This window comes from Equus asinus, chromosome 24 (genome assembly GCF_041296235.1).
Source record: "Equus asinus isolate D_3611 breed Donkey chromosome 24, EquAss-T2T_v2, whole genome shotgun sequence".
In the NCBI taxonomy this organism is placed as follows: domain Eukaryota; kingdom Metazoa; phylum Chordata; class Mammalia; order Perissodactyla; family Equidae; genus Equus; species Equus asinus.
The window spans coordinates 47,311,452-47,338,159 of NC_091813.1; the positions used below are offsets into that span (position 1 = coordinate 47,311,452).

General features: G+C 40.8%; 1 protein-coding gene across 2 annotated transcripts in view; it reads right to left on the bottom strand.

Annotated features, from left to right (window-relative positions):
* The window catches only part of LAMA4 (laminin subunit alpha 4), a 135,657-nt gene that overhangs the window by 43,350 nt on the left and 65,599 nt on the right, over positions 1–26,708 (bottom strand). For both annotated transcript variants that reach the window (XM_014866159.3, XM_014866158.3), the window contains exons 8-15: positions 25,646–25,756; positions 19,026–19,137; positions 16,086–16,253; positions 14,367–14,560; positions 10,361–10,477; positions 4,590–4,738; positions 1,068–1,209; positions 375–471 (exon numbers count right to left, since the gene is read on the bottom strand). In XM_014866159.3, coding sequence (XP_014721645.3) covers positions 375–471; positions 1,068–1,209; positions 4,590–4,738; positions 10,361–10,477; positions 14,367–14,560; positions 16,086–16,253; positions 19,026–19,137; positions 25,646–25,756 — 1,090 coding nt within the window. The remainder of the gene's footprint in view (positions 1–374; positions 472–1,067; positions 1,210–4,589; positions 4,739–10,360; positions 10,478–14,366; positions 14,561–16,085; positions 16,254–19,025; positions 19,138–25,645; positions 25,757–26,708) is intronic.

Consider the following 26,708-nt stretch of genomic DNA (forward strand, 5'->3'; position numbering starts at 1 on the left):
CTCCAAACTCGCACAGTGATGACCCATCCCTTCACAGGTCATTGCGGGTAAAATTTTAAATGACCTTCTGAACTGTCCCAGAAAGATTAAATTATGTGCAATATAGTTTTAGTGTCAAGTGTATTTTATGGTATGACCTCTTTGAAAATTGGTATTTATGGTAAGTTTCTATTAATTAGCCAATTTGATTAGCAAGAATATCCACCGTACGTTTCCCTACATTGAATTATTTTTAAATCACAATTTATTTCAAAGTATGTAATCTTTGCTTTTTTATACTTGACCTTCCTATCTCTGTCTATGTGCAGAACTACTGCCTGAAAGGAGGGAACAGCAATAAATCAGAAGGAAGATAGGAAAGTGAAGATATTTACTAGAATCTGCCCTCGCTCGCAGTTCTCTTGCTTGATGGAGGAGATTCTCGCTTTCATCTTTATGGTAAATGATCTGGGTATCAATGCCGCTCACAGCCTAAGAAGGAACAGGGTGGAGAGAGTAAGAATGACAGCAGAAGGCCATTTCATGGCTTTAGGATTTCAACAACACAGTTTATCTGCCAAACACCTAGCAAAATTCATACCGCTGCATTTTCATAGCTCAAAATCAGGGTCAGATGTGAACATCAGACAATAACGTCCTTGGCATTTTCGAGATAAATGTTTTTGGAGGAAAATTCAGGGAACCAAGAATAGTGCCTGGCCAAGGTCCTGCCAAAGTGCTTGTCATGTAGAAGCCACTCAATAAATAATTTCTTAGATGAAAAAATATGAATACATGCGTAAAGCATTTTTGTTATCATCGGGATTAGTCAAATGTGTTCTACTCGGGGATTGTGGCTTAAGAAAGCTGTCAAATGAACTGGCATTTGCTGACTGGAGCATGGCACATCTTGAAGAACTTGCACAACTGAAACTTCATAACATAAGTAAAACGATTTTTTCTTAGTTCCCCAGCCCTTTCTGCCATTTATATTATGTAGGAAGCTCAAGAGAGGATTTTGCAAACAGAAATGTCATAAGCTGGGAAAAGCAACATATAAACAAACTTTAAAGTAAGGGAATACTCACGTCGTAAATCCGGTCAGTGATGTTCAAAGCCAATTCTGCTGTTTCGTTGGCTTCACTAACATAATTGGCAATATTTTCATAGACATTTGAAGCTTCCAAAGCCTTCTGTACCAGCCCATTTGTATCCGAACTGTGCAAATTCCTGTTAATGAACAAACCTGTCATTATTTCTCCCTCATCTCTTTGGGAAATGGGGCTACATTCAGAACTTGATTTTAATACTCCTGGGACCACAGGGACTTCCTTCTTGTTATTCAGTCACCTGGCTTGGCAAGGCTTTCCCAAACTGCCTTTCCTAGGAGCACATCTTTGCATTCCTCTGCCTTTGGTATCCCCACGACTTCACTCCATTTTGGCTCCATGACAGCTGCCTGCCTGGCAGGAGCCACGGGCAAAGAGAATGATGATTTAAAAACAGCCCTCTGCACCTCTTCAAGCAAGAGTTTGTTTATGCGGTGGCAGACAGGCAGAGGAACCAACCCACAATGGTCCCCACCTAGTATTTACCCAAATCAGCATTGCTATGCCCTTTCCATGAAAGAAACCAATGCTCCCAGAGAGGGTGCAGAACCTCAGCATGGGGCTAAGTATTAGCTGCTTTCTATTTATTCAACCTTATTGTTCTCTTTTCTTCACTTTATATGACAGATCCTATTTTTCTTTCAGAAGGGGAGTAACACTCACTGAGCATCTATGTGCAGATGCTGGGCAGCCCCGTTCCATATGTTATGTCCTTAATTTTTACCAGACCCATGACGTGGCCATTGTTATTCCCTTTTCATAAAAAGAACTGAGGCTCTGAGAAGGGGCACATAGCTTGCCCAGGGCACATGTTGTTAAGGTCTCTCTCACTGCTGGGGCCCAGTTGCCTCCCGTAAGGGTACAGCCCCACTCAAGCCCAACCGCACCCCTGCCCTGTACACCATGTTCTCTTGCCTTTAATCCTTTCCAGCCTCTATAAGGTTGACCTAACATTTATTGAGTACCCATCATGCAGTGGGCACTCACATAGCGGCTGACAACAGTAATGGCCTCTGAGGATTGATGTGAAGTACGACAGGGATAAAATACGTGGAATGCCTGGCATCATGCCTGGCATCCAGTAATCACCACGGTCTATTATTATGCCTAAACTATTTCCTGAACTGGAATTTCAAACTGTATGTGTAGCCACACAATAATTCATATTATTGACATATACTTCTTTCTCTATGATATAAACTCTACTTTCTCCTTCTGCAGCTCATCTTAAATCCTTTGTCTTGATTTTATTCAGTCTTAAATCCACCAGCTCCATCTTTTTTTCTCAGTTCCAAACACTGCTGACTAGAATCATTTAATTCATGTATAACTTCTAGAAGTTTCTCTGTGACCCAATATGTGACATTGCAGATCCCATGCTGGCTCATCACTTCAAACTGCCCTGACCCATTGTGCTCAGTCAATTGTTTCTCAACCTCCTCCATCGAGTTTCAGTCGCTGTATGCTCTCTTAGGCTCAGAGCGACTTCCTCTGTGTTTTCATTTTATTCTTTTTTAAATCAGAAGAAAAAAATGAGGATACTAATAATAATTACATTAGTCTTTATATTGTTGCAATCATGCAATACAAGTTTTGATTTTTTTTTGAGGAAGATTAGCTCTGAGCTAACATCAGCTGCCAATCCTCCTCTTTTTTTTTTCTTTTTCTTTTTGCTGAGGAAGATTGGCCCTGGGCTAACATCTGTACTCATCTTCCTCTATTTTGTATGTGGGATGCCTGTCACAGCATGGCTTGATAAGCAGTATGTAGGTCCAGCGCCTGGGATCCGAACCGGCAAACTCCGGGCTACCAAAACGGAGTGTGTGAACTTAACTGCTGTGCCACTGGGCTGGCCCCAATTTTTGACGTTTTTATAGAGGAAGGGGCCCACTGAAGCAAAAGTGCCTAAGGCTCACAAAAGTCATCATGCAGCCCTGCTCTGCCCAGGTAATTCTGATGCAAGTACGGGCTACTTGTTCCTCCCTACATCCCTTTGTTCCTAGAAATGGCTCAGAAAGTAAATCTGAGGAAGTTTTAATAGAAAGGGATAAAATGTTACAAATGTGTATTAATATTTTTAATTTTTCTGGCTAGAGTGGTAAGGAGATGTACCAAAGAGCTTGAAACAAAGCCATTATTACTTTGTTTTTATTACTGGGCACAAAACAGGTACTACGTCAATATAACAATATGATTTACATCTATCTCTGTTTGAGATATGCAAATCACTGGTTATACCAGACGGATGTTGAAGAATATTCACATTTGAAAGGGAAGACATCTATTAACGTGGATGTTTCCCTGAATATATTTAGTCAGAAATATCCTAAACACAAAAGGGGCCTCAAGGTGATTGATGGTCTGGTCAAGTTTCACGCAAAGCTGGAGTAATTTCCTTAGAACTGTGCTAGCACACTGTTGGCTGCAGGGGGGCATTTAGAAAAGATAGGTGTTGGGATCCCAATCAATGAGACATGGTTACTAAAATGACAAAAGAACAATGAAGACAGCCACAGGATGGATCTCAGAAACAATATTCTGTCAATTCAGTAGATTAACAAAAACAATATTTTATCCAAGCTCCATTTTATTGGCTTGTTCAAAATGCATTTCCTGGGAGCATGACACTGAGCTGGATATTACACCATCTCACACATCAAGATTCTATGTGACATCCATTTCTCTCTTTCTCTCAATTTTCAGGAGATTTGGAAAGATATTTGAAAATTTTTGGCAGTTGGGAATAAAAAGGTGATTTAAGTTTTGAATAGAACTTAATATTGGTTCTTATTTTATTCATGACCTTTACTGATCTTCGTTTCTAATTGCCAGATTTGTAGTCTTTCTCTATAATTATCTCATTATTTACCTATTATTTCAGGGTCATGAATTCAATTCCAATCTTTCAGTACATTTCAATTAACATTAATTGAGCTCCCAAGGGTATGTGACTCTCTTCTAGATGCTTCGAGGAAAATTGTCAATTGAATTTCTCTTAACAAGTGTTGAAATCAAATAGTTCCTGCGGGGCACCGTGGAGTGTCTAGATAGAGGATTTACTGGAAGTCACTTGCATTGCCAGCTTCCAAGCAGCTTTACTTAGGACGCTTGAGCGTGGAAAGCTAATGCCGTCTATGAAATAAATAGTTAATGATGATAGATTTAGACCTTGTAACAGGGTCTGATTTGCTTGACAATACTTTGTGCAGCAGTTGTGGCCCTGAGCAGAATGCATTGGGTCATCCTATTCCTAATTGTGGAACAGAACTCCCTCACCCCCAACACAGTTTTCCAATCTGAAAGAAATCAAAAAAACTATCTCCCCGAAGCAATAAACAATGATTGGCTCTGACCAACCAACCAACAAATAAACAAATGAGAAAACCCTACCCTCTAACCAACCTGTAACATTTTATCCCAGTGACTCTGTCTGGCAAAATTAAATAAAAATAACTTAGTCACCCTATGCAGATCTTTGCATTTCTAAAACCAGGATATTACCTGCTCAGCTCATCAGCCTCCTGTTGAAGGTTCCGTGCATGGTCAACAGCTTCCTGGACTAAATCATGACTGAGGTTACTTAAGTTGGATAGTTTTCCTTGTAGTTCATTTTTGGCTCCATCTATTTCGGCATAAATCCCTGATGCATTCTAAGAAAATATTAAAAAAAATGAATTGAATTTAGAGGCATTCAAAATATTTTTCCCAGGGAGCACCAGAAGATAATCTCTATTCTTCCTTATTATGAAGTTTAGTAAATTTCCGGCCAAGTCTATTTGAGTCTAAAATACTATAAGTTGATATTTCTCTATTTCTCTCACATCTTCAGCTCCTTCTCTACTGATTGCTTTCCTAGCTTTCAGAAATGCTCTGCCATCTCCCATCTGAAAAGAAAATAAAACTAAACTAAATTAAATAAAAACACTCTATTATCCACATCTCCCTACTTACTCTATTTTTCTATTCCCTTCATAGCAAAATATCTCCAAAAAAAAAGGTGTTTATGCATCTGTCTCTATTTCAGCACTTTTTAATTCACCGTTTTAACCTGTTCCAGTTTGCTTTTTACCTCACTATCCCACCAAAACAGAAGTGCACCTCATGATATCTAAGTTACGAGACCTAATGGGCATCATTCAATTCTCATCTTATCTGACTTCTCAGCTGCATTTCATGTGGTTGACTACTCTCTCTCCGAAACTCACCTGTGACACGACCTCTCTTGGTTTTCAGTCCAACCATAGACCTATGGTCTTTGCTAAAGATCACACAACCGGGCAGATCGATGCTGCTGCAAACCTATGACTTCCACCCTTGGCTGGGCCCTCAGTGCTGAAAGGAAATTTGCTCTCCCAGTCACTCAAATAGTGATTCCAAACATTGTCACCATTCACAAGCCAATAATAATTCCTTTCCCCTCCCCATCTAATTCTAAACAGGTCACCATTCTTTATTTAGAAGACATAAACTAACTTGTTGGGGGGGACCACTTTTTCTGCACCGCTGATGTTCCCTCCTTATGAAGGGAACTCAATAATGAAACTCCAGACTTCTCTGCCCTTTCCTCACTCTGCCCTTGAAAGGGGAAGTGGGTTATTTCACGGGTAAATTTTTGGGGAAAAACTGTACAGGCTCTGCTAATCTCCACCCTTCTGCCTCTTGGGAGCAAGCTGCCAGCAGAGCCCCTGAGTTTCTGGTGTTCCTCCAGAACGAAAGCTGTCCTGGGCGGAACCCCCACACGAACCCTGCAGTGTTGCCTGCCTGGGTGGGCAGATCGGCCTAAAGCTGGGATTGAGTATCAGCAACCTCCCTGGACTCAGAGATGTAAAGCCCCATCCTCAGTTTAGCTGCATCAGAAATAAAGGTGATATTCTTGATCTTCACATAAGCTATTTAATTTATTTTTCAACTTGTTTAGAACTTGGGTGCTGAAAAGGGGTGCTAATTATTGGTAGCCCCCTCAGAGACTCCAACACCAAAAAACAGGAGGTTCCCCAACTTTTTGCTACCATCCTCTGGCTCAGCCCCTCAACCCTTATACATACACTAATTTATAGCTACATCTATACACACATCTTCCGCATATTTTCAGAGGAAAGTGTTCTTTTTCTGTATAAGGCATGCTCCCCTATTTTCTCAGTGGCCCTGTTTTCCGTTCTTGCTTCCTAGCTACTGGCTCTTTTTAGATGTAAACATGCCCGAGTTCCTCTTATGAACAAGCAAACAAACAAACAAAACCTATTCTGTGACTCTAGCCTCCCCTCCAACTTGTCTTGTGTTGATGCACTGCACTCCACAGAAATGGTCCTTGCCAAGGTCCCCAATGTCTGATGCCATATTGCCAGATCCATTTGACACTTTTCTTTCCTTATTTACTAGATCTATCTCTGGTTTGTGACAGTGTTGGGCACTGTCTTTGCCTTAACCCTCTCTTTTGCCAGCTTCTGTGATGGTGCTCTCCCCTGTCTGCTATTTCACTGGCCAGGAAAGGGACCTTGAAAGCTGGTGTTCCTCAGGGCTTGACTCAGCCCTTTCCCCTCTGAATGATCCAATTCATCTCTCTGAGCCCAGTCCTTTAGTCTTCCAGTGCATTCTCCATCATCCTGCAGGAATGGTGATCTTTCTATTAAGCATATCTGATCATGTTATTTCCCTTCTCAAAATCAGCCAACTGCTTTGTAGGAACAAATCCAATTACCTAGCTGGCTCCATCAACTAACCCCTCCTCTCTCACCAATCCCATCACTTCTCATCACATCCCACTGCATCCCATGGTCCAACCCTGACTAACTGATGTTTTAATGCTCCATAATTTGTTCTGGTCCCTGTGCCTTTTCACACTCTATTGTCTCCTTCTGGAATAACTTTTCTTTCTTTTCTTTCTGATCATCTGGAAAGCTTCTACTCATCCTTCCAAATTCAGCTCAAATACCACTTCATTAAGGAAGGCATCCATCCCTAACCTGTCCAGGGTGAGTTCAGTGTTACCACGTATTTCTATTATTTATATACTACGCTACTCTATAATCATTTTACACGACTATTCCACCCACCAGATTAATGATCTTAGAGAGCAGGAACTGTGTTTAATTTATTTTTGTATTCCCAGAATGTAGCACACCTCCTAGTACAGAGGGTTTACTTTTATGGAGACAGTCTTGAGCCTCTAGCTGTTTGGTCATCTGGGGAACAACACTTTAAAAAAAATTGTATTTAATTGTATAAGCGGAAAAAATGCCACGGACATTCCACCTTTACTCATTAATTCATTAAACAAATATTCATTGTGTGCCCAGTACGTGGCAGGCACTCTTTTAGGAGAGAGAATACATAGTGATGGACACAGTCTCTCCTCTCAAGGAATTTAGTGGGAAGATACAGACATTAAAAAAGCGATCAAATAAGTGAACAAGCTAATTTCTGGGAGTAAAATCTATTTTGAATAAAATACAATAGGTAGGATGGGTTGGAGAGTGATTGAGGGTAAGAGCCCCACTTGGGTTGAATGTTCACAAGGACACTAACCATTTGAAGATCTGAGGACAGCATGTGCAAAGGTCCTGATGCAAGCAAAAGTATGGTGTGTTTGAAAACCAGGAGGAGTTGGAGTGTAACAGAGAGGAGTGGGCTGGTGGGTAATGAGTGAGGGAGAGGGTGGAGAATGAGGTCAGAGGAGTGGACTGGAGTAGGGTCACTTGGGGCCTCAGGGCCCAGAGTAAAATGAGCTTCTGTCTTACTTTAAATGTCACTGGAAGTTTTATGTGGGAGAAATAATGTGATCTGATTATGTTTTTAGGAGATTGTTTGGCTATTGCATAGAGAATGGGTCTTGAGAGGCAAGAGTGAACACAAATGGATCAGTAGGAGCCTCTTACGGCATCTACGCTGGGGATGAGGCAGCCTGGATAAGGAGTAGCAGCAGAGATGAGGGCAGTAGTGAGAAATTAGGATTCCTTTTGGAGGGAGGGCCAGCAGGTCTTGCTGAAATGGGAGTAAGGAGAAAGGAGACATCAAGAATGACTCCAGAGCTTTGATTTGAGCGATCGGATTGCGCCATTTACTGAGATGGGGGGACTAGGGAAAGGGGTTTTATTCAAAATATGCTAAATTGGATGTGACTGTTACACATCTAAGTGGTAGATGAAGTTGTGATTGTGCTACATACCACACTGAGTTCTTACTCGAAAATATCACATAAACATTTGCGTATAAGTTTGGAACTTGGGGAAGGTATCAGAGCTGGAGGTGTACATTGTGGAATCATGCCTATGGCCTTGAAAGTCATGGGATTCAATGAGATCAACCAGGACCAGAATATAAGTAGAAAAGAGGGCCCAGGACTGAGCACTGAGCCATTCACTGTCCAGAGCAGCAATCTACCGACCCAGCGCCAAGTGTGGCCCGAGGCCTGTGTTTATATAGCTCCCAGCTAAGAATATTTTTTACATTTTTAAAGAGTTGTAAAAAAATAAAAACAAACAAAAGACAAAGAAGAATAAGGGAGAGCAGTTGTATGTGGCCTGCAGAGCCTAAAATATTTACCACATAGAGAGTGTGCAGAGGCGAAGCTAGCAAAGAAGGCTGGGAAGAAACGGCCAGTGAGGTGGGAGGAGAAGCAGATGAGAGGGATATTGAAGGAGCCAGGATGGAAGCTCTGAATGTTTAAATAAGGAGGGAAGGTTAGTTAGTGGCAAGGCTGAGAAAGCCGAGGCGAGAGAAGCGACCACAGTTAGGTTATGTTGAAGTTGCTGGTGACCTGGACAAGAACAGCCTTGGTAGAATGGCATGGGATCCCATTCAGAGTGGGTTGTGTACAGCAGACAGGGTGGGGCTTGGAAGCAGAACCAGCAACTGTACATGACTCTTGAGATGTTTTGCTGTGAAGCTAAGCAGAGGCATGCGGCAGAGATTAGAGGGCAGGTAAGCAAAGGCTTTTTCTCTTTTCATTTCAATTTTTAAAAGACAGGAGCTGCTAGAACATGTTTGTATGTTGGCAGTAATGATCTAGTAAAGAGTAGGAATTGGATGAACCAGAAGACAGAGGGCACAGTTTTGGGAATGAAACCCTGTAATCCTGTTTTTGAGCCGAGGAAGGATGGCATTCAGAGCATAGGTAGAGGTGACAGGAGAAGGGACCCCTCATTTACTGTAACAGGAAGGAAGGTAGAAATGTGGATAGAGATGCAGGTGGGCTGGTAGAATTTGGGAGGAAGATGTTCCTAATTTTTCAGTGAAGCATGAAGCAAATTCACCAGCTAGACTGATAGAAGGGGAGGTGGGTTTGCCACCTGTCTTGTTGGCTTCTCTGTCATGGCCACGATGCTGGAGATACTTGGGTTTACCGGGATAGGCGGTTAGAATTCTCAGGTGAGTACAGTATGGGAAGAGGTGGGTATGGAAGGTAAGGGTGTTTGCAAAGAATGGTTATATTGATCATTTTAGCTGTTTAAAGAGAAGAGAGGATATGAGAAGAGCAGGATAAATGAGGTGGAGCAGGTCTCCACGTGGCCAGAGAATTGCTGGAGTGGGCATTCCAGAGTAAATGAGCTAAGAGACGGTGCTCAGGGATTTGGGAGGAGATACAGTTGTTGATGACGAGGGGTAGGTATGGCCGTAGGAGGGATAACAAAGGTGGACTGAAGGCAAAAGTTGTTGGACAGGAGAAGTTAAAGGAGGCAGAGGTCTGAGAGTTAGTGGGCTCATCCTTCTGGATTTTGATGTCACCAAGGATAGTGATGGGAGTAGGGATGGAGGGGAAGACAGGAGCTTGGGTGCTGAAATAGTCAAAGAATGAGATGCTGATCAGATGAGTTTAAAATGATACCCTTTCAAAGGTAATAAAAATGAGCTAAGAAATCAGAAAATTTCTACTTTAAAAATATGACTTATTGAATTTGAATGCCAGTTTTATTAAACACCCAACCTAGGAGTAAAAAGTGAGTGGGATGGATCTAGATCTGCACTTTCATAGAACTTTCTACAATGATATCTGAGCTGTCCAACAGAGTGGCCACTAGCCACACGTGGCGCTATCGAGCACTTGAAATATGGCTAATGCGACTGAAGGATTAAATTTTCAATTTTTTTAAAGCCATTTAAATTTAGATCACTGTACAATGAAAGAAACTGAAAAATTCAGTCTCCTGATCTTATTTTCATAATGCCAGCTAACTTGATAGATTTGAACTGGATTCCATTATTCTTCCGTGACAATGAGCCACTGTTCTAATCTATTATAAACACACACCTAAACAAGTCTCATGTGCGCTTACCTTTATTATATCATCAAATTCTGAGAGGGTCAGACGAGGTGTTGTCAGAGAATCCAAAGACGTCCTCAGAGAAGCGTTCACTCCTTCCATCTGTTCCCTCACTCTCTCGTGCTGTTTCTGCAGGAAGGAAGAGAAGGGAGAGAGGAAGAGATGGTCCCATGAGAGAAAGCGTCAGGGAGAGCAGTAAAGGTCAACTTGCTGTCTTTGCACTCAGGTAAATCTGAGGTCATATCCCAGCCCTTCCACCTAATTGCTGTGTGACTTCGGGGGAATTCTACATCCAATGCTCAGTTTTCTCAATTATGACATGGAGATAACAAAGGGAAGCACCTTGGGAGCTCTGAAGCACTTAGTTATGCTTATTACTTACAACATCATCATCTCAAAGAGCATGAACACTTCAGAGAAGGCCTTTGGCTCTTTTGTCCATAAATGTAAAGTGGGACTGTGGATACAGGATTAAACATAGGATCTAAATTTGCAGTAACTGGAAAATGAATTAATTCCAGAAAGCATTTATCACGTGCTAACTTTAGCACAAAGCACAAATAGCTCATTTGGACAGGAATAAAGCATACACAAACCAATCTTAACGTCCTTTAAAAATTTGTATATGGCCCTATTATCACAGCACAAAATTGTGATCCTGCTTCCTAGCGCTCTGAGCTCTTTATATTAGATGCTCAGACTTTTTGAGGAGGAAAGTTGCCCAACTGCTAATATATTTTTTGGTGAATGCTTTAATTTCTACCTTCACTTTTGGGTTCTAGAAGCAGGCATGCTGTGATTCTGAAGAAATATTATGGAGCTTCAAGCGAGTTCAGAATTTGAAAGCCACACAGAATGAAACTTCAAGAGGGAAAAGTAAAGGACTCATTTTACAACCTGAGTAAAAAATAAGTTGAAGTTAATTTAGAAATGGTAACTTAAATTGAAGTTGAAATGCATAAATTACAGTGTAATTAAGGTATAGAAATAATTGTAGAAGTCTGGAGACAGAAGGACACACTTTAAAACCTTCTAAGTTCGTCTTAATGTTTTTCTTACTTCCTGCAGTCTTTCCTAATTTGGTGGAAAGGAAGATGGAATGCATCTTCTCCCAATACACAGCTGCAGGGGAACACATAGGTCTAAGGACAGAAAAGAATCCCATTTGAACTTCTTCCTAATGCAAGAACATTAAAAAAATCAAGTTCCCCTCAAAATCCATCCAGCTCAATACAGTGACTATAGGGGGTTAATTATTCTTATCTCCCCAAGGAGAGGTAGCTGTACACCTCTACATGAAAGCAATATTTTAAAGCATGTGTGTTAAAGTGTGAAAGGAAGGGAGGGGCAGAATGGTTGGTATTATTTAGCTCTCTCAGGGCACTTTTCCTTGTACAGAGTCTGAGATATGACCCCTTCTGGAAGCTCTTGTATCTGGTCGCCTTAAGGGAAAACAGCCCATACCCTGAAGTCACAGCCAAACTTGAAAACTGTGTGCTAACAGCTCTGCGTGGTACATTCATTTGCAGTAGTTGGAAAATGATATGATTCAAGTTAAAGAGTTTCCCTCCCTTATCATATATTGCATTAGATGAAAATGCATAAAATTAGCTGTGAAACAAAGATATTCCCATAGAAAGATGGTCACTTTGAACAAAAAAATGTTTTGGAAACTAATAATTAAGAAAATGACATAGTACTATTCAGCATGCTTCAGTGTCCATTTCACTATTCAAAAAAATAAAAAAAAAGTCTCCTAATCCTTAAAACAGATCATAGAAACAGTCCCGGGAAGGCAGAGCTCTGGTTTAAGAGAATCCCTAAACAGTGACAGCGCTTCTTAAAGACTGTTTTACCTACACACTTTAAAAATATAGACTCTCATACTCACCTGATAGAGATTTTTATCATTCTGTTACTCTTTGGGGTTGAGAACAGGATAGTAAAATAAGTAATGTAATTATTAATTGTGTGGCTACTGTTTGCACACATCAGAATGATTAAACTATGTGGTTATTTTTGGTTTTGTATCAAGATTGGAATTTTAGCATTCTTTTCTAAGCTGTGCTGTAGGTCTAACAGTGAAATGTGAAATTAAAACCCCTAAGTTTAGTTGGGGAGACAGATCCATTAACAGATGATCACAGTACAGACACAGAGATGTATACAAGGCATATTATGGATTGCTGGAGAGGAGTACCTATTAACTTGGGGATGACGGGTCAGCCTCCGGGCAGAGGTGATGCAGGAGTCAAAACTTAAAGGCTGAGCGAGGTTATTCGGGCAAAGGAGAAAAGAAAAAGAAGTCTGCATTCCAGGCAGATGGGATTACCGGTAGTGTGATATTGCCTGAACTGAGGGGAACCGGCAAGTGATGAGGCCAGGGCGGCTAGCCAATCAGAGAGGGTCCCACGAGCCACGAGAAAGACCACCGACTATCCTATGGGACAGAGTCTTTCAAATGTTTGTAACCATGACTCACAATAGAAAATGCATTTTCTGTTGCAACCCAGTACATATACATAACTAAAGTATAAATGTGATGAAATCATACCTTACTATAGGTGACAATGCAGTTTGACATTTTCTATTCTATTTCCTTTCTTTTTTCTTTTTAAAAAATGCTGGTTACAACCCTCAAAAATTATTTTATGGTTCGCTAAATTGTTCACAAGCTGTAGTGTCAAAGCCACTGCTATAGGTTGTAAGGAGAAAATGAAGGATCTTAATAAGAGCAAGAGGTGACTGTCAGAAGTGTGATTTAGGTGGCCCCTCTGGCAGGATGGGGAGGATGGATTGGAAGGGAGTAAGAATGGAGTTAGAGAGAGGAGGAGGCTATTTTGGTTGAGAAATGATGAAGACCCAAACTAGAGAAGTTAAAGAGGAATGGAAAAGAGGGAAGAGAGCTAAAAATATTCTGATGGTAAAATCAGCATGATTCTGTGGTTGACTAGACATGGGAGTGGGAAAAGAGGGAAAATTCAAGAAAAAGGATGAGCCCCAGTAACTCTCTTGAAATCTGCTTGAAGAAATTATTATTTCGCGTTATACTTATAATTTTGTTGTGTAAGATAATCATGCATTTGTTTAACAAAGAATGCTACTCTGACCATTATTATTCTAAAAAACATTGGCTAAGTGATTGCTCCTACTAGAAAATGGTGATGATAAGTGTAATTCACTTTTATTTAGGAAATTTTCCAATGACTTACTGAGAGGTCGCGATGACTGAAAATCAGGGCAGAGAGTCGAATTTAAGTTGGTTTTGCCAACAATAAAAATAAACATAACAATGAATGAATCTGCTCATAGTTGTTTCCCATATTTGACATTGCTTTTTCACTCTAATCTTTATAAATGTGTCCAAAGATGCACATGTCTTTCTATCAGAAGATGACCCCTCTCAGTGGTGGTGATTGTGAGGGCACGTGTTGCTCAGAACAGAAACATGACCATACGAGTTCTCAGCCCTCTAGGTGTGGGCACGCGCAGATCCTGGCCCCATGAGGATGACTGACTCTGCAAGCTATGCTCCCGTCTGGGAATTTTTCTCACCTCCTTGTAATTGTATGACCTTGGCTTGAATTAGACTCCCTATCTCTGCAGCTGCTGACCAGCCGGGCTGTGAGATTTGCTTATCGCGCCTTGCCAACAATTACACGTAGCCTTATAGAAACATGGTTCTGGGCTGCTTTGGAGTTCTTGTGTTCTCAGCCTAAGTTATGCATAGGAATAGCGCATTGCTTACTCAGAACACATCCAAACCCACCAACACAAGGGCCAAGAATCATTGTGTTCTTATCAATGCAAGAGCTAAACAATTATAAGGGTTTCAACTTGATTTGACCTGCACACACCTAAATTAGCAAATTACAGTGGCAAAAAATGTACAAGCATTTAAAAAATATGAATATTTAAATGTACCAATATTTTAAAAATTATATACCAACTGTCCCCTCTTGGTATAACTTCATGCTGTCTATGCCTGAAATGCATTTATAGTTTGTGTCCACTCTACCTCGTGGTCCCGCTGCCTGGCTGCTGTGGCTCTGTTCATATCTTCGGCATCCCTGACACGGTCAAGGGCCTGGTCCAGTGACTCCCGGAGGTCTGACAACTTAGCATTGTAGTCGTCCAGCTGCTCCAGGACGACAGGAAACAGAGAGCGAGTATCATTGTACAGCCGCTGCCAACTCTCAGCCTGGCTCAGCACTGGGAAGAAACGGACACAGAAACTCAGGATGGGCTTCCCCTGTCTCCTCCTGTTCCATCCAGCATTTAACAGTGATGCAAACTTGTCAAGCTATGCCTTCTTTAGCAATACAGAGTGAAGCTGTTGTTCGCCAAAAATAGCCTCATCTTTTATATTTGAAGGAAAAATAAATACTATTTTATAGGGTTTGGAAAGCCCTGGAGTACAGTCAGCTAAAAGAAGGGTTTGGTTAGTTTTCCCATCGAGGTCAATAGTGACAATTGTAGGAAAATGATCTAATACAGGTGTTCCTAACCCTTTTTGTGCTGTGGGCCCCTTGGTAATCTACTGAAGCCTTCAGACCCCTTCTTACAATGTATTTTGAAATGCATAAAATAAAATACATAGAATTAAAAAGGAGACTCATATATTAAAAAACAAATTGGTAATATAACAATATATGTGCTTTTTTATTAATGCATTAAATAACAAGGTCTAGAAGTGGGATTAATGACTACTATAATTTTGAATTATTGATGAGCTTAATGTTGTGAGATAACAGCAATAGCTAAAATAGGATTGCAAATCTGTGACCCCTTTTGTTGATTGTGATGATTAAAATGGACACAAATTCTCTGCAACTCTTCTCGTCAAGAGTGTGTCTATTTCTTCACTCCTTGAATCTGGGCTGGTCTTAACCACTGGACTGGATAGGATGCTGTGGAGTTCCAAGCCTGGGCCTCAAGAGACTTTGTCCTTTCCACTCTTCCCCCATGGAAGGCTACTGCCATATGAATAAGCCTGGGCTAGCTTCCTTGAAGGTAAGACCCTACATGGAGGGAGAGACCCAGCCATCCCAGTAAAGGTCCCAGACATGTGAGTGAGCTCAGCCCATGCCACATGGAGCAGGGATGAGCTGTTAAGGTTGAGTTCAGCCCAAATTGTCAACCAATGAAATCATGAGCAGATAGTTATGGTTTCAAATGAATATGTTTGGGGTGGATTGTTAGATAGTAATTGATAACTTATACAGGAACCAAGTCAGAGGTTTGCTAATACTGTTGTGGTTTGATGTTTTCATACATCATTAAAGAAAATGCTAAATTTCCATTGGAGATTAAAAGTCACTCATGGATCTCAGAACGTGAATGTTGCTGGGCTTGTGGCTTTACAGCCTTCTCAACATAATTCTTCTTACTGTGGTTCTGGGAATTGGTTCACCTTAGCCTTACATTCCCTGTTTTATACGTTTTCACCAGCTGCTAAGCCTCTATTTCTTCTTCTCAGGGGTCAAAATTCTGTAGATTCCTTGTGGAATCTCAGTTGTTTCTCAAGGGCTCACAGTTGGGCTTGGATCTAAAAATCTCCGTCCTGTAAGTCAAGTTGTCCTGAATGACTCCCTGAGGTCACGTCTAAGTTCTAAAATAGGTCTGAATATTGGGAATTGGTTGCCTTGGGTAAATGTTTCCCTGTGGCTGGATGTCTTCTCCTGGACCCACAAAGAAAGCAGACGTGTGCTGGGTGCTAGGAGTTGAATACACCTACGTTCATGGGCTTCGTCTGCCTCCTCATCCACTAGCTCCCGTTGAGTGAAGAATGGTTGACGGCGTCTAATCTCCTCAAGCATCTTCTGGGCCAACACCAGCTTCTCAGAGATCTCCTCAGAGCTAAGTTCCTGCTCCTCCCCATAATAGAGCATCTTGCTATTGATCTCTGAAAGGAAGGACACAGTGATTGAAGGCAGCAGGCAGAGATGTCTGGGAATTTTATAGTGATGCCACTCAAATCACATGCAATTGAGGACAAAGGACCAGGCTGCTCCTAAAATGGAAAGAGAATCTCAGTCAAAGACAGCACACTGATGTTCACACTGTGAATACTGGTGTCAGCATCGGAGGTCATCATGTACTCCAGGGAGGAGTAAAATCTGAGGAAACTGCTCTGCTTCCCATTTGGTGTCTTCAGAATGGGAATGGGATGAATACAAAGCCTGCCCTGACTTCAGCTGCATCTGGTTTCCACATAATTCTAGAACGTAAATATCTAAGGCACACAAATCTGGGGTCTTTGATCAACTTTTTATATAAAATATGTAACCTGGAGACAATGTTCTGAGGTATGCCCTGTCATATGTAGAATGTGCTGGAGGTATTAATTGTATTTTAGCTGAGGATCTGACCAAAGCTCTAAGCCCAAATGAGAGTATATCAATAGTTGTTCAAGTGAGTCTTTCAGACTATTCTGCAGACTAGGTATAAAATAGAGGTTTGTTATAGTATGATGTGAATTTTTGCTCATTTATATATATGTGTGTGTATATATATACACATACACACATATATATGTATTGCAATTACTATTTGCTTTCTGTAGCATGACTGCTTGTCAATATTGCGCCATTTTGACTCTGGGTCATTTTCACCCAACCTTCATGAGTAGGATGGAGAATTTTAGAATTGGAGGGACTGCTGAGGCTCAGAAGGACTAGATGAGTTGTCTAAATATTAGCAAAGCTGAGTCGTTCGCTGACTCCCTCTTCCTCCTACACATGACCAGAGGAAAGTTATGTAATTGCCACCTTGTCCTATGGCGGCTCCAGGAGGAAGCATTTCATCTTCCTGGCATAAATGAAATTGTGTGTCTGTGGTTTACTATGATCTATGCTGTTGGCCAGACAAGATGAGTAAACAAACACCAGTGTCCCATAAATTATACCAGGATAAGAGCTTGTATTTTATGTGGATAATAGCTTGAAGGTCACCTGGAGTTATTTTAGAGACGGCTGGGAGTAAGGAATGACACGCTATTGGTGTGGCAGAGCATTCTCGAATTCTGAAGGAAGAGAGACAAACGGATGAAGAGGTGTTGAACGCTATAAATATTACTGAGAAAGTTATAGGGAAACCAAGATATGCTTTAAAAAAAGTATGAAGGGATTAAACATTCACTCTTCAAGTAAAGTCTACAAAATTAACTCTTGAAATAAACTAAATATAGATATATTTTTCCTCATATCTAGCACTTGCGACGCTGAATTCTTTGGCATTTTGATGCAAATATTATATTTACAATTTTGGCCTGTTTTATGTTAGCCACTTCTGGTATAGGTTAGAAAAAGGACAATAACATTTTTGCCTTTGTTGTTTGAAGACTGTTCATACATTATTTTAGAAAGGTAAAAACTGATGAAAATTCTTGTTTCCTATTTACGTTTCTTTTGTTTTGTTTTCTTTGTCTTTTCCTATGCTTAAAGGGTCAAATAAGAGGGTTTAGATTCTTTCCAAAGGAGACACCTTAAAATAAAAATTTGAGTTACAACAGCAAAGGTGAATTATTTTCTCTGAACAGCTTACGAGAATGCTGGCTGTATTTGTTGCCCAGAGGGACATTTATTTCTCAGTTAGGTGAGGTCAGCTAATCTAGGTTCCATCTTACTTTTTGAACAAATCAATAGTAACTCTAAAATCTTATAGGAGAAGAATATTTTATTGGTAGATGCAAAAGCAGGAGACAGTGAGGATGGGAGGGGAGAGTGTTTAAAATGCATGCCATTTGTTTTCTTATTGCGTATTACAGGCACCAAAGGAAATATAGCGAATGATTAATCTTGGCTCGATAGATCTTTTTGCCTGGAATATGCTCCCTATACCTCAGTGTAAAGATATGAATCTCCCACTGTAGGTCCCTTTACTGTCATTGTGCCCTGGAATGCACTTGGTGCTATCCAGCTCGTAATATATAAGAGAATAAAAAGTATGGAAACACACAAATACTGTATCTTAGCAGACTGTGACCCAAGGAAATTCTCTTTATCTTAGAACAAATGAAATCGCCTGCTTTCTGTTGGTGAATTGAAGGCTGGCTTTCAGTGGGCTATTCAGATAGTCTTCAAAATGCAGCCTGCACTTATCAGAAGACAGAGCACAAATAAGTAATCCTCTCAGAGGGAAGGTAAAATTTGCCACAATGCTTTAGGGCAAAGAAATCCCACACGCCCCCTCATTGCTTTTCTTTTGGTTTGGGGACCAGAGCACATTGCCCGGCTGGTCTTTGGGAAAGAGCATCATAGAGACGGCTTTGACAATTTGGATTAGTGCACAGTTTGCTGTCACTCTAAAGGCAGTGTTTTCACTGTAAAGAATCAAAAAAAAAGGTGACTCCTACCCGACTCTGGCATTTTAGAGACGCCATACCATTCAATTTCCTCTGCTGTAAAGGTATTCTGGCATTCCATTCCTGTGAAACGCCTGGAAAGGCGATGATTCTATACATTTATTCTTGAAAATCAACTGATAGTAAGTAGGGGTGAGTGCTCAGAAATCCCAGAAAAACAAACTTGAAGATTTCATATAAGTTTAAACCTACAATACTCTAACAAGAGTTCCTGGCACATAGTAAGCACTAGAAGTAGCCATTATTTTTATTGTTGTTAACAATGTGAATGACTCCTTGACATTAAGCTGCACCAGAAGAGAACGTATTTACCTTGGATTTTATCCCTCATATCGTGGGCTTGCTCTACAAGCTGAGTTGCGTGGTTAATGGTATCCATGCTTTCTTTCTGAGCCTGTTCACTCTTTCTTGAGGCTTGACTTCCCTATAAATAATCCGTATAAACACCAGATTAAATTTATGAGAAAGGAATGTTGTATATATATATGTGCGTGTGGCGGTGGGTGGGCATAATGTATTCCATAAACATAAATTTCCCTGGCATGTGAAAGTTCTATAACATATAAAATGGTCCCAGAAATCATGCATGAAGGCTGATGGGATGACCACCTTTAGAATTACGGAATGCTATAAAATCAGATGCAATTCCTATGCTATCAGTCACAGTCCCGTTCAAACCAACTGCTTTTCATATGCAATCTGCTCTGAATTTTTACTGTAGCTCAAGATGCTAGACTGGGAAACTACCCACGCCTGCTGATCAGTTTGACATTGTGCCGACTGAAAACCTTAAAGGTTCAAAGGGAAAACTGTTGAGAAAGTAGGCAGATCTTGAAATGCTCCATGCACGCAGTGGCTCCTGGGTGGTCCAGCCAACGCTAAAACTGAATTACCACAGAGATTTAAAGGATTGTACTTGGTGGGCTAAATGCTGTTTTCAGTGCTGCATTCCAAATTCCCATCCACACTGATGGCACTTGGGTACAAATAATGGTGCAAACAGATTTGGCTTGGAGTGAATGGAGCTCTTCCTGAGACGCTGACTCCCTTCTCCCAACTTGGGAGCTTCTGTTTCAGAGCTCCCACACAGTATTTGTTAAAATGAAATCCCAGCTCAAATGTGGCTTCTGAAGAAAGGATGTGTGAGTACGTATGTGTACGTGGGTATTTCTCCGTGTGTGCAAGGACAGAAGCTGACCTAAGAAATGATTCAAGGCCGGGACACTGGCCTTTGTGCACAGCGTGGGGATGCGTACTTCCTTTTGGCATGAGAAAGACTGACTCATGGGTTGTATTTAAGAGGAGGAGCAGTGCTTCATCTGACATTTGGTAAAAGCCCACTTGGCTCTTCTCTTGTTTTTTTGGCTCAGCTCTTTGACAAAGTGCTGCCGTACCTGAATGGACTGCAGGTGACCTGCCCCACAGAGGCTGGTAGATCTATTGTATAGTTCCCCCAGGACAGGGAAGTGGCTGTTTCAGACATGTCTTTTCATCCATGGTTCGAGCGAGGGGATTGTACCATCATTTTACCTGGAATGTTGTTGCACTTTCCAGGCATAACCCAAGCAAGTGGTCCTTCAGTCAAGGAAGAGAATGCAGAAATGGTATCATAGCAAACACATGCCCCAGAGGCTTTCTACTGGGCATGTCCCAAATCCTTTTCATATCAAAGTCCCTGTGCAGCAGTAAGGCGGTCGTCAGCCCGTTCCCAAAACAAGGAGCTCTCTGAATGGACATTGCATTCTGAGTCATTGTGGTTCCTCCTCTGACTCCAGTCTTCCTCTTGGATGGAATGCTGTTCTAATGCTTTCCAGAGACATAAAATTTGTGGTCATTTTGAAATTAGATAATGTGGAAAATAAGATGAATCTTATTCTTGACGTCACCACGCCCCACTTTAAAAAAACATGGACATAAACATTTAGCACACGTTAAAATTTTTAACAAGTTGATTTTCATCCAGTTTAAATTGAGTTTTATTTGCAAAGCATAACATTCATATTTTTGACTTTGGCTTCACTCCTCAAGAGAAAAGGCCTGTTGTTATGACTGTATTTCTTTAACTTATTTCTTGATACGGAAACTTTGAATTGAAGCAATGAAAGACAGCTAGAGGATGTCATATCTCTAAGAAAACTTCTTTCTGACAAACACCAGGGGGCGCTTATATATATATTTATAACTGTATATATAGTTAATATATAATATAATATATAAAACTATATATATAGTTAATAAAAGACAATTAGTGGCAAAAAGGAAGATCTATTACTTTAAATTGCAAAATTACTGGATTTAATATGCAGTGGTGCCTTATTTGAATGTTATACTTTTTTCAGTAACTTTGCTTATGGAGGGAAAATATTGATATGGGTACATGGTAAAACAAGTACACCTTACTTTAAGAAAAGTAAAATTATAGAGATAACCTGACAAACCATAAACCTGTTGATGGTTTACATTACAAATAGATTAATCATTTATCACCTCAACAGTGAATTCCCCTTGTACATATTTGACATAAAAAGTGGTAAGAAAGTTTTGGTGCATAAAGAGTAACATATCTAGAATACTAATTTTAATAAAAACCAAGCAGATTAAGTGAGGATGGTAATCAATACCTAGGGTGATCATACACATTATTGTTCAAACAAGGACGCTCTTGAGAGTGAAAGGCGGAACTTTTAATAATCACTCTGGGAGGCAAGCATAAACAGGGGTAGTCCTGGACAATACAATGGTAGGAACACTGGTGTGCCGATTCAGAATCCGAACAGTGATACCCACTTCTGTGGTTTTATCTACCTCCTAAACATTAATGACTTCCAAATACCTTCCCAGCCTTCGTCTCTCCCCTGAGCTACAGACTCAGATCTCTAAATGCCCTCTGAGTGTCCACAGACACCTCACCCTTAAAACGTCTAGAATAATCCATTCTGTATTTTCAGTCTCAGTCATTCATTTCTCCAAGCCAGAGCTTCGCTCCTTGCTACTCCTCATATCCAGCTGGTCTCGAAGTTGTTTTTATTCCACTTGCCATTCTGGCCTTTTTTTCCTGTTCCTCATGACCACAGTTTCACTTTATCCTTGTTCACTGCAAATTCTCTTCAAAGGAAAGCAACGTAGCAATCAACTACTCTTACCTAGACAACTACAGCAGTCTCCTAACCAGTGTCCTTGCCTTCAGTGTCTTCACTCGCCACTCTGTCATCCCTACTGGAGAGGAATGATTCTGAAATTTCAAATCTGATTAACTCATTGTTCTAGGTAAATGCTTCAATGTCTTCCAAAGTCCACGGGATCAAGTCCACACGTTCCTGAGCATGGGAGGCAAGGTTCTTCGTGATCTGGCCTCTGAGAACTTCAGCAATTTTCCCCTGCTCATTGCCTTACAATTAATCTTCTGCAAGGCTAAGGCCAAAGTTCTAGTCCCAAGAACACACCACGTTGTTTCACATCTCTCTGCTCTTGTGGTACTTTTTCCTTGCTTGGAAGTACTGGACAAACTCCTAGTCATTCTTCAATACACAGGTCAATGCTCATCTTCTCTGAGAAGCCTTCCCTTATGTACTCCTGCTGAAAGAGTTGTTTCTTCCTTTGTCTTATCTCTTTGGGCTGTACCATGCCTCTATTATTGAATGGTGCATTATAATCATTTTTTTTTTCATATCTGTTTTCCTTACTAGACTATGAGCTCCTCTCCTTACTGAGAGAGGGCCTTATCATATTTGTTTCAGTGTCCCTAGTGGCTAGCACAATAACTGTTATAAACTAGGTGTTAAGTGATGCTTTTGGAATTGAAACATAGTCTTATGTTTTATGGTGACATTTTTTTTGTTGTTGTTGTTGTTGAGGAACATTTGCCCTGAGCTAGCATCTTCCTCTTTTTGCTTGAGGAAAATTCTCCCTGAGCTAACATCCTTGCCAATCTTCCTCTATTTTTATTTTTTTAAAGACTGGCCCTGAGCTAACATCTGTTGCCAATCCTTTTTTTTTTCTTTCTCCCCAAAGCCCCCAATGCACAGTTCTATATTCTAGTTGTAGGTCCTTCTAGTTCTGCTCTGTGGGACGCTGCCTCAGCATGGCTTGATGAGTGGTGCTAGGTCTGCGCCCAGGATCCCAACTGATGAAACCCTGGGCTGCGGAAGCGGAGCACACAAACTTAACTACTGTGCACGGGCTGGCCTCTATCCTGACTTTTTCACCAGGGTCAGAGACGAGGTTCTGGTGCTTTTGATGTGTGGAAGTGACCTACTTTCCTTCCAGTACTAAAGATCTCTTTGCGGGGCCGGCCCCGTGGCCGAGTGGTTAAGTTCGCATGCTCCGCTACGGCAGCCCTGGATTTCGCTGGTTTGGATCCTGGGCACGGACATGGCACCGCTCATCAGGCCACGTTGAGGTGGCATCCCACGTGCCACAACTAGAAGGACACACAACTAAAATATACAACTATGTACTGGGGGAATTTGGGGAGAAAAAGCAGAAAAAAAAAAGATCTCTTTGCATGAGTTGATGTGCAGGGAGATTCTGCTGTGGTTGAAGGGTAGGGAGGAGATGGAGAAGTGGAGGGGAGGTTGCAGCACCTTCCTGAGCCAGCCCTCGGAGACTGAGCTCTGTCACTCCAGGCTCCACAGTGTACCTTCAAGAAACAGATGGCAAGGGACAGCATTGAGATTAGGAGAGGGCCGTCATCTCCACTTTTGCTTGTAGCCTATCACCATTCTGACTTTGAGCATGGCAGCTTTGGGAACACGGGAGAGTGGAATCTTGACTAGTCTTTGGCACTTTCATTAGAGACAAGATCAGCAGTGGCAAAAGTGAGGTCCTTTTGGGCAGTAGCTATTTGTGAACACAAATGCATGGGCATTCTTTAGGGGGTTTCAAGAAGTAGGGGGTAAGAAAGGGCTGTAGGATTCCAAAAGGGGGCAAGACAACTTGTATATGGAAATTGGGACAAAACCAGTAACTTTAGGTTAATGTAAATTGTGATATTTGGGTCACATGAGCTCCATTAAGTCAGGTGGTAATTTGCAAACAGAGATATTTTCAAGTTCAAGAGGCAACATTACCTCTTTTTTATCACTGTGGGAACCTGCAGTGAAATCCTTCACTCTTTTAAATGTAAATATTAGTTATTTTCTCCATAGAAGTCTTTCTAAAACAAAATCTTTCTTAAATCCTTCTAAGAACTGATCATGGACTTTTCTAGACTAAGGGCTTGAAGGGTGCTTGAGAAGTTATTAAGACCAGCTCTGGGCATTTGTTTTGAAATGTTTCAGCAGGTTCCTGCACCATCAAGACTGTTGTCATAGTCAGAGGACGTTATTTTCAATAAGAATCAAAGAAAACAGCTGGGTGTATGTTCCCGTAGCTTTATCATCCCGTAGCTTTATCATCAACCTCCTGCTTTGGCGGTCTGTTCTTTTAGCCCAGGAGCCTTTTCTACTGTGAGGTCACTTTTAAGCTTGCATTATTTCCTCCCTATGAAAGCCTGCATTTAACTTATATTGGAAGTGGGACAATTGTGCAACAAAAGGATCAGTAATCCCGTGTCTGAGCTGTTGTAGGAACTAATTTTGGTGAAAACATTTCCTGAAGAATGGAGACACTTTTGGCAAGTTCCAACCATGATACCAAAATGAAATAACAATGAGTTTTTCACAAAGATTTCTTTCTTGGTATTTCCTTTGAAACTTAAGAGACTTTACTGTTCTTCAAATGCTCCTGGTTGGACTAATATGCACCATTGCAGGGAAATGAGGGACACAATTTTCATCTGCATTTCAAAGTGGCTGACTCTTCCAAGGATTCAATTAGAGTAACTCACATTTTTAGAAGCGTAATACCTTAAAAATTTAAGGGGTCCAAGATGGAAAGAGATTATCAGAGTTATTTTAAGCTTTAATTTTGTAGAAAAGGAGGATTGTTTTTGAAAAGAACTTCAGCAGTTTATAATGTCAAATACCAGCATAAGAAAGCAGAAATTTCAGAGTACTTTAGGCAGCACTAGTGGAACACAATTAGGAAAAATATGTGTTAAACATTTTAATATGTTCGATATGATGCCTTGTGGCTTAGTTGTATTTTTTTTATTAGTACAGAGAATTGATATTTTTCCATTAGGCTCTTGGGAACTGCATTTAATAGTCTTTCACACTAACTCTGCTCATGTTTTAATGTTTTTCTTGTTAATTTGTGAGGGCTTTTACAAATCATATGTCCCTCGATATTTTTCTTAGTGTAGTCGAGTTTTTCATTTATTTAGTTCCTTCGCTGGGTATTTGAAATTTTATCTAGTCAAATATCTTCTCTTTCTTTGTAATTTCTCATACTGTATTTAAGTGTATTATTATTTCCTTTCAAAGTTTAGTGATTATTTAGATCTGTTTTCTTATGGATTTGAGATTTAAACTCAAGTTTCTAATCTGTCTGAAATTTATTTTAGAATATGGTATAAAGTGAGGGTCAAAAGTGATTTCTTTTCCCCTGCCAAGCTGCAAAATTGCTTTCTCAGCACAATTCCTCTTTTTTTTCCTTTTGTTATTTAATGCATCCTTTAGCAAACATTTAAATTTTATATTCTAAATAATAAAGCTATTTCTGGATGCTGTATAGCTCTTACCCATAAAATGCTAAGGCAAACAGCCGAACGACTACACTAATTGAAACATGTAACAACCGTATTAACCAGCAGCAAATATAATGAAAGTTTCCCGTAAACACAGTTTTTCAAGGAAACCAATCAAAATGGGAAGAGATGGTAGAGAGCAAGTATGCTAACTTTCTCCACAGGACTTGTCTTCATTTATTTTAAGGCATGTGGGTCACCACATTTTTTCTGGGCTGAGTTAAGCCTCAGTCATTTGTGACGAGCCGGGCTCACACCAGCTAAATCCTTTCTCTGAAGGCAGTCCCAGAAACTGAATACCTACCCTTCCAGCTAATTCCTCCACGTCAGACAGAAGGCTTTTCATTGTGTTCTCAGCATTGTTGATTTGTATCTTTCTTAGGACGTACTGGTTTTCTCTTTCTGACAATTTTGTCTGTGGAAAAATATGTTTTGCAAATAATCAGTAGATGTGCACACCAGGTTTTTAAAAATATACATAAAAGTCATTCAGTGTAAGAGGACTCTGAGTAGAGTGTGAGCCTCTGTTCCCCAAATCGTGGGGTCTGCAGGTTGGGGTCTGTATGAGGTTTCTAAGAGGCTGAGGGGCTGAAATTCTGTGAGCTCTACTGGCCTGGGCTGTGCTGGCTGTCAGGAAAGGGTACCGTTTTCTAATTCGCACAAAGGCGCAACATAGACTGGTGGAGGCCCTGGGTGTCTAAGCTTTAAAATTTCAACTTTGGCAGGCCTTGAAAGAAATGAACAACCCACCTGGATCAATGTAAATGGAGTTTAGAAGTTCATTTTCCTCCCTTTTTGGTGTCAGGAGAGCAATTCTCTTTATTTCAGACCATTTGCACTTTCTTTTCCATTTTTGATGTGTTTGGGCCAAATGTAGCTTTGCTCCGATTACTCTGGAGTAAGCCCTTCATCTTGGCACTGACTTCCTGTCAGCTACAATTACACCCATCCTGAAGTTGGGCTCTTAGGGAAAGAGGATTCGAGTGGTGTCAAGAGGCCTGAGTCCGGGTGACTCCTCTGAGAATTAGTGCCCTCCTCCATCGAAACAGGTGAGTTTGGACGTGAATGATTGCCAAGTTTGGAATAGAATGCTCGCTAAGATTCCACCCACCTCTACAATTTTGTGATTTTTGTTTTGTCTTCCATTTTGCGTATTTGGCCAATTGCTGTGGCTATCATTTGCACCTCCCAAAAGTAGAGCAATGAGCACTTTCTATGCTAGGTACTGTTCTAACTGCTCTGCATTTATCAACTCACTGAGTCCTCTCAACAACCCGTGAGATGGATGCAACGATTATCCTCAATTCCAGATAGGGAAATGGAAGAATAAAGAGGTTAAATAACTTATTCAAGGTCACACAGCTAGT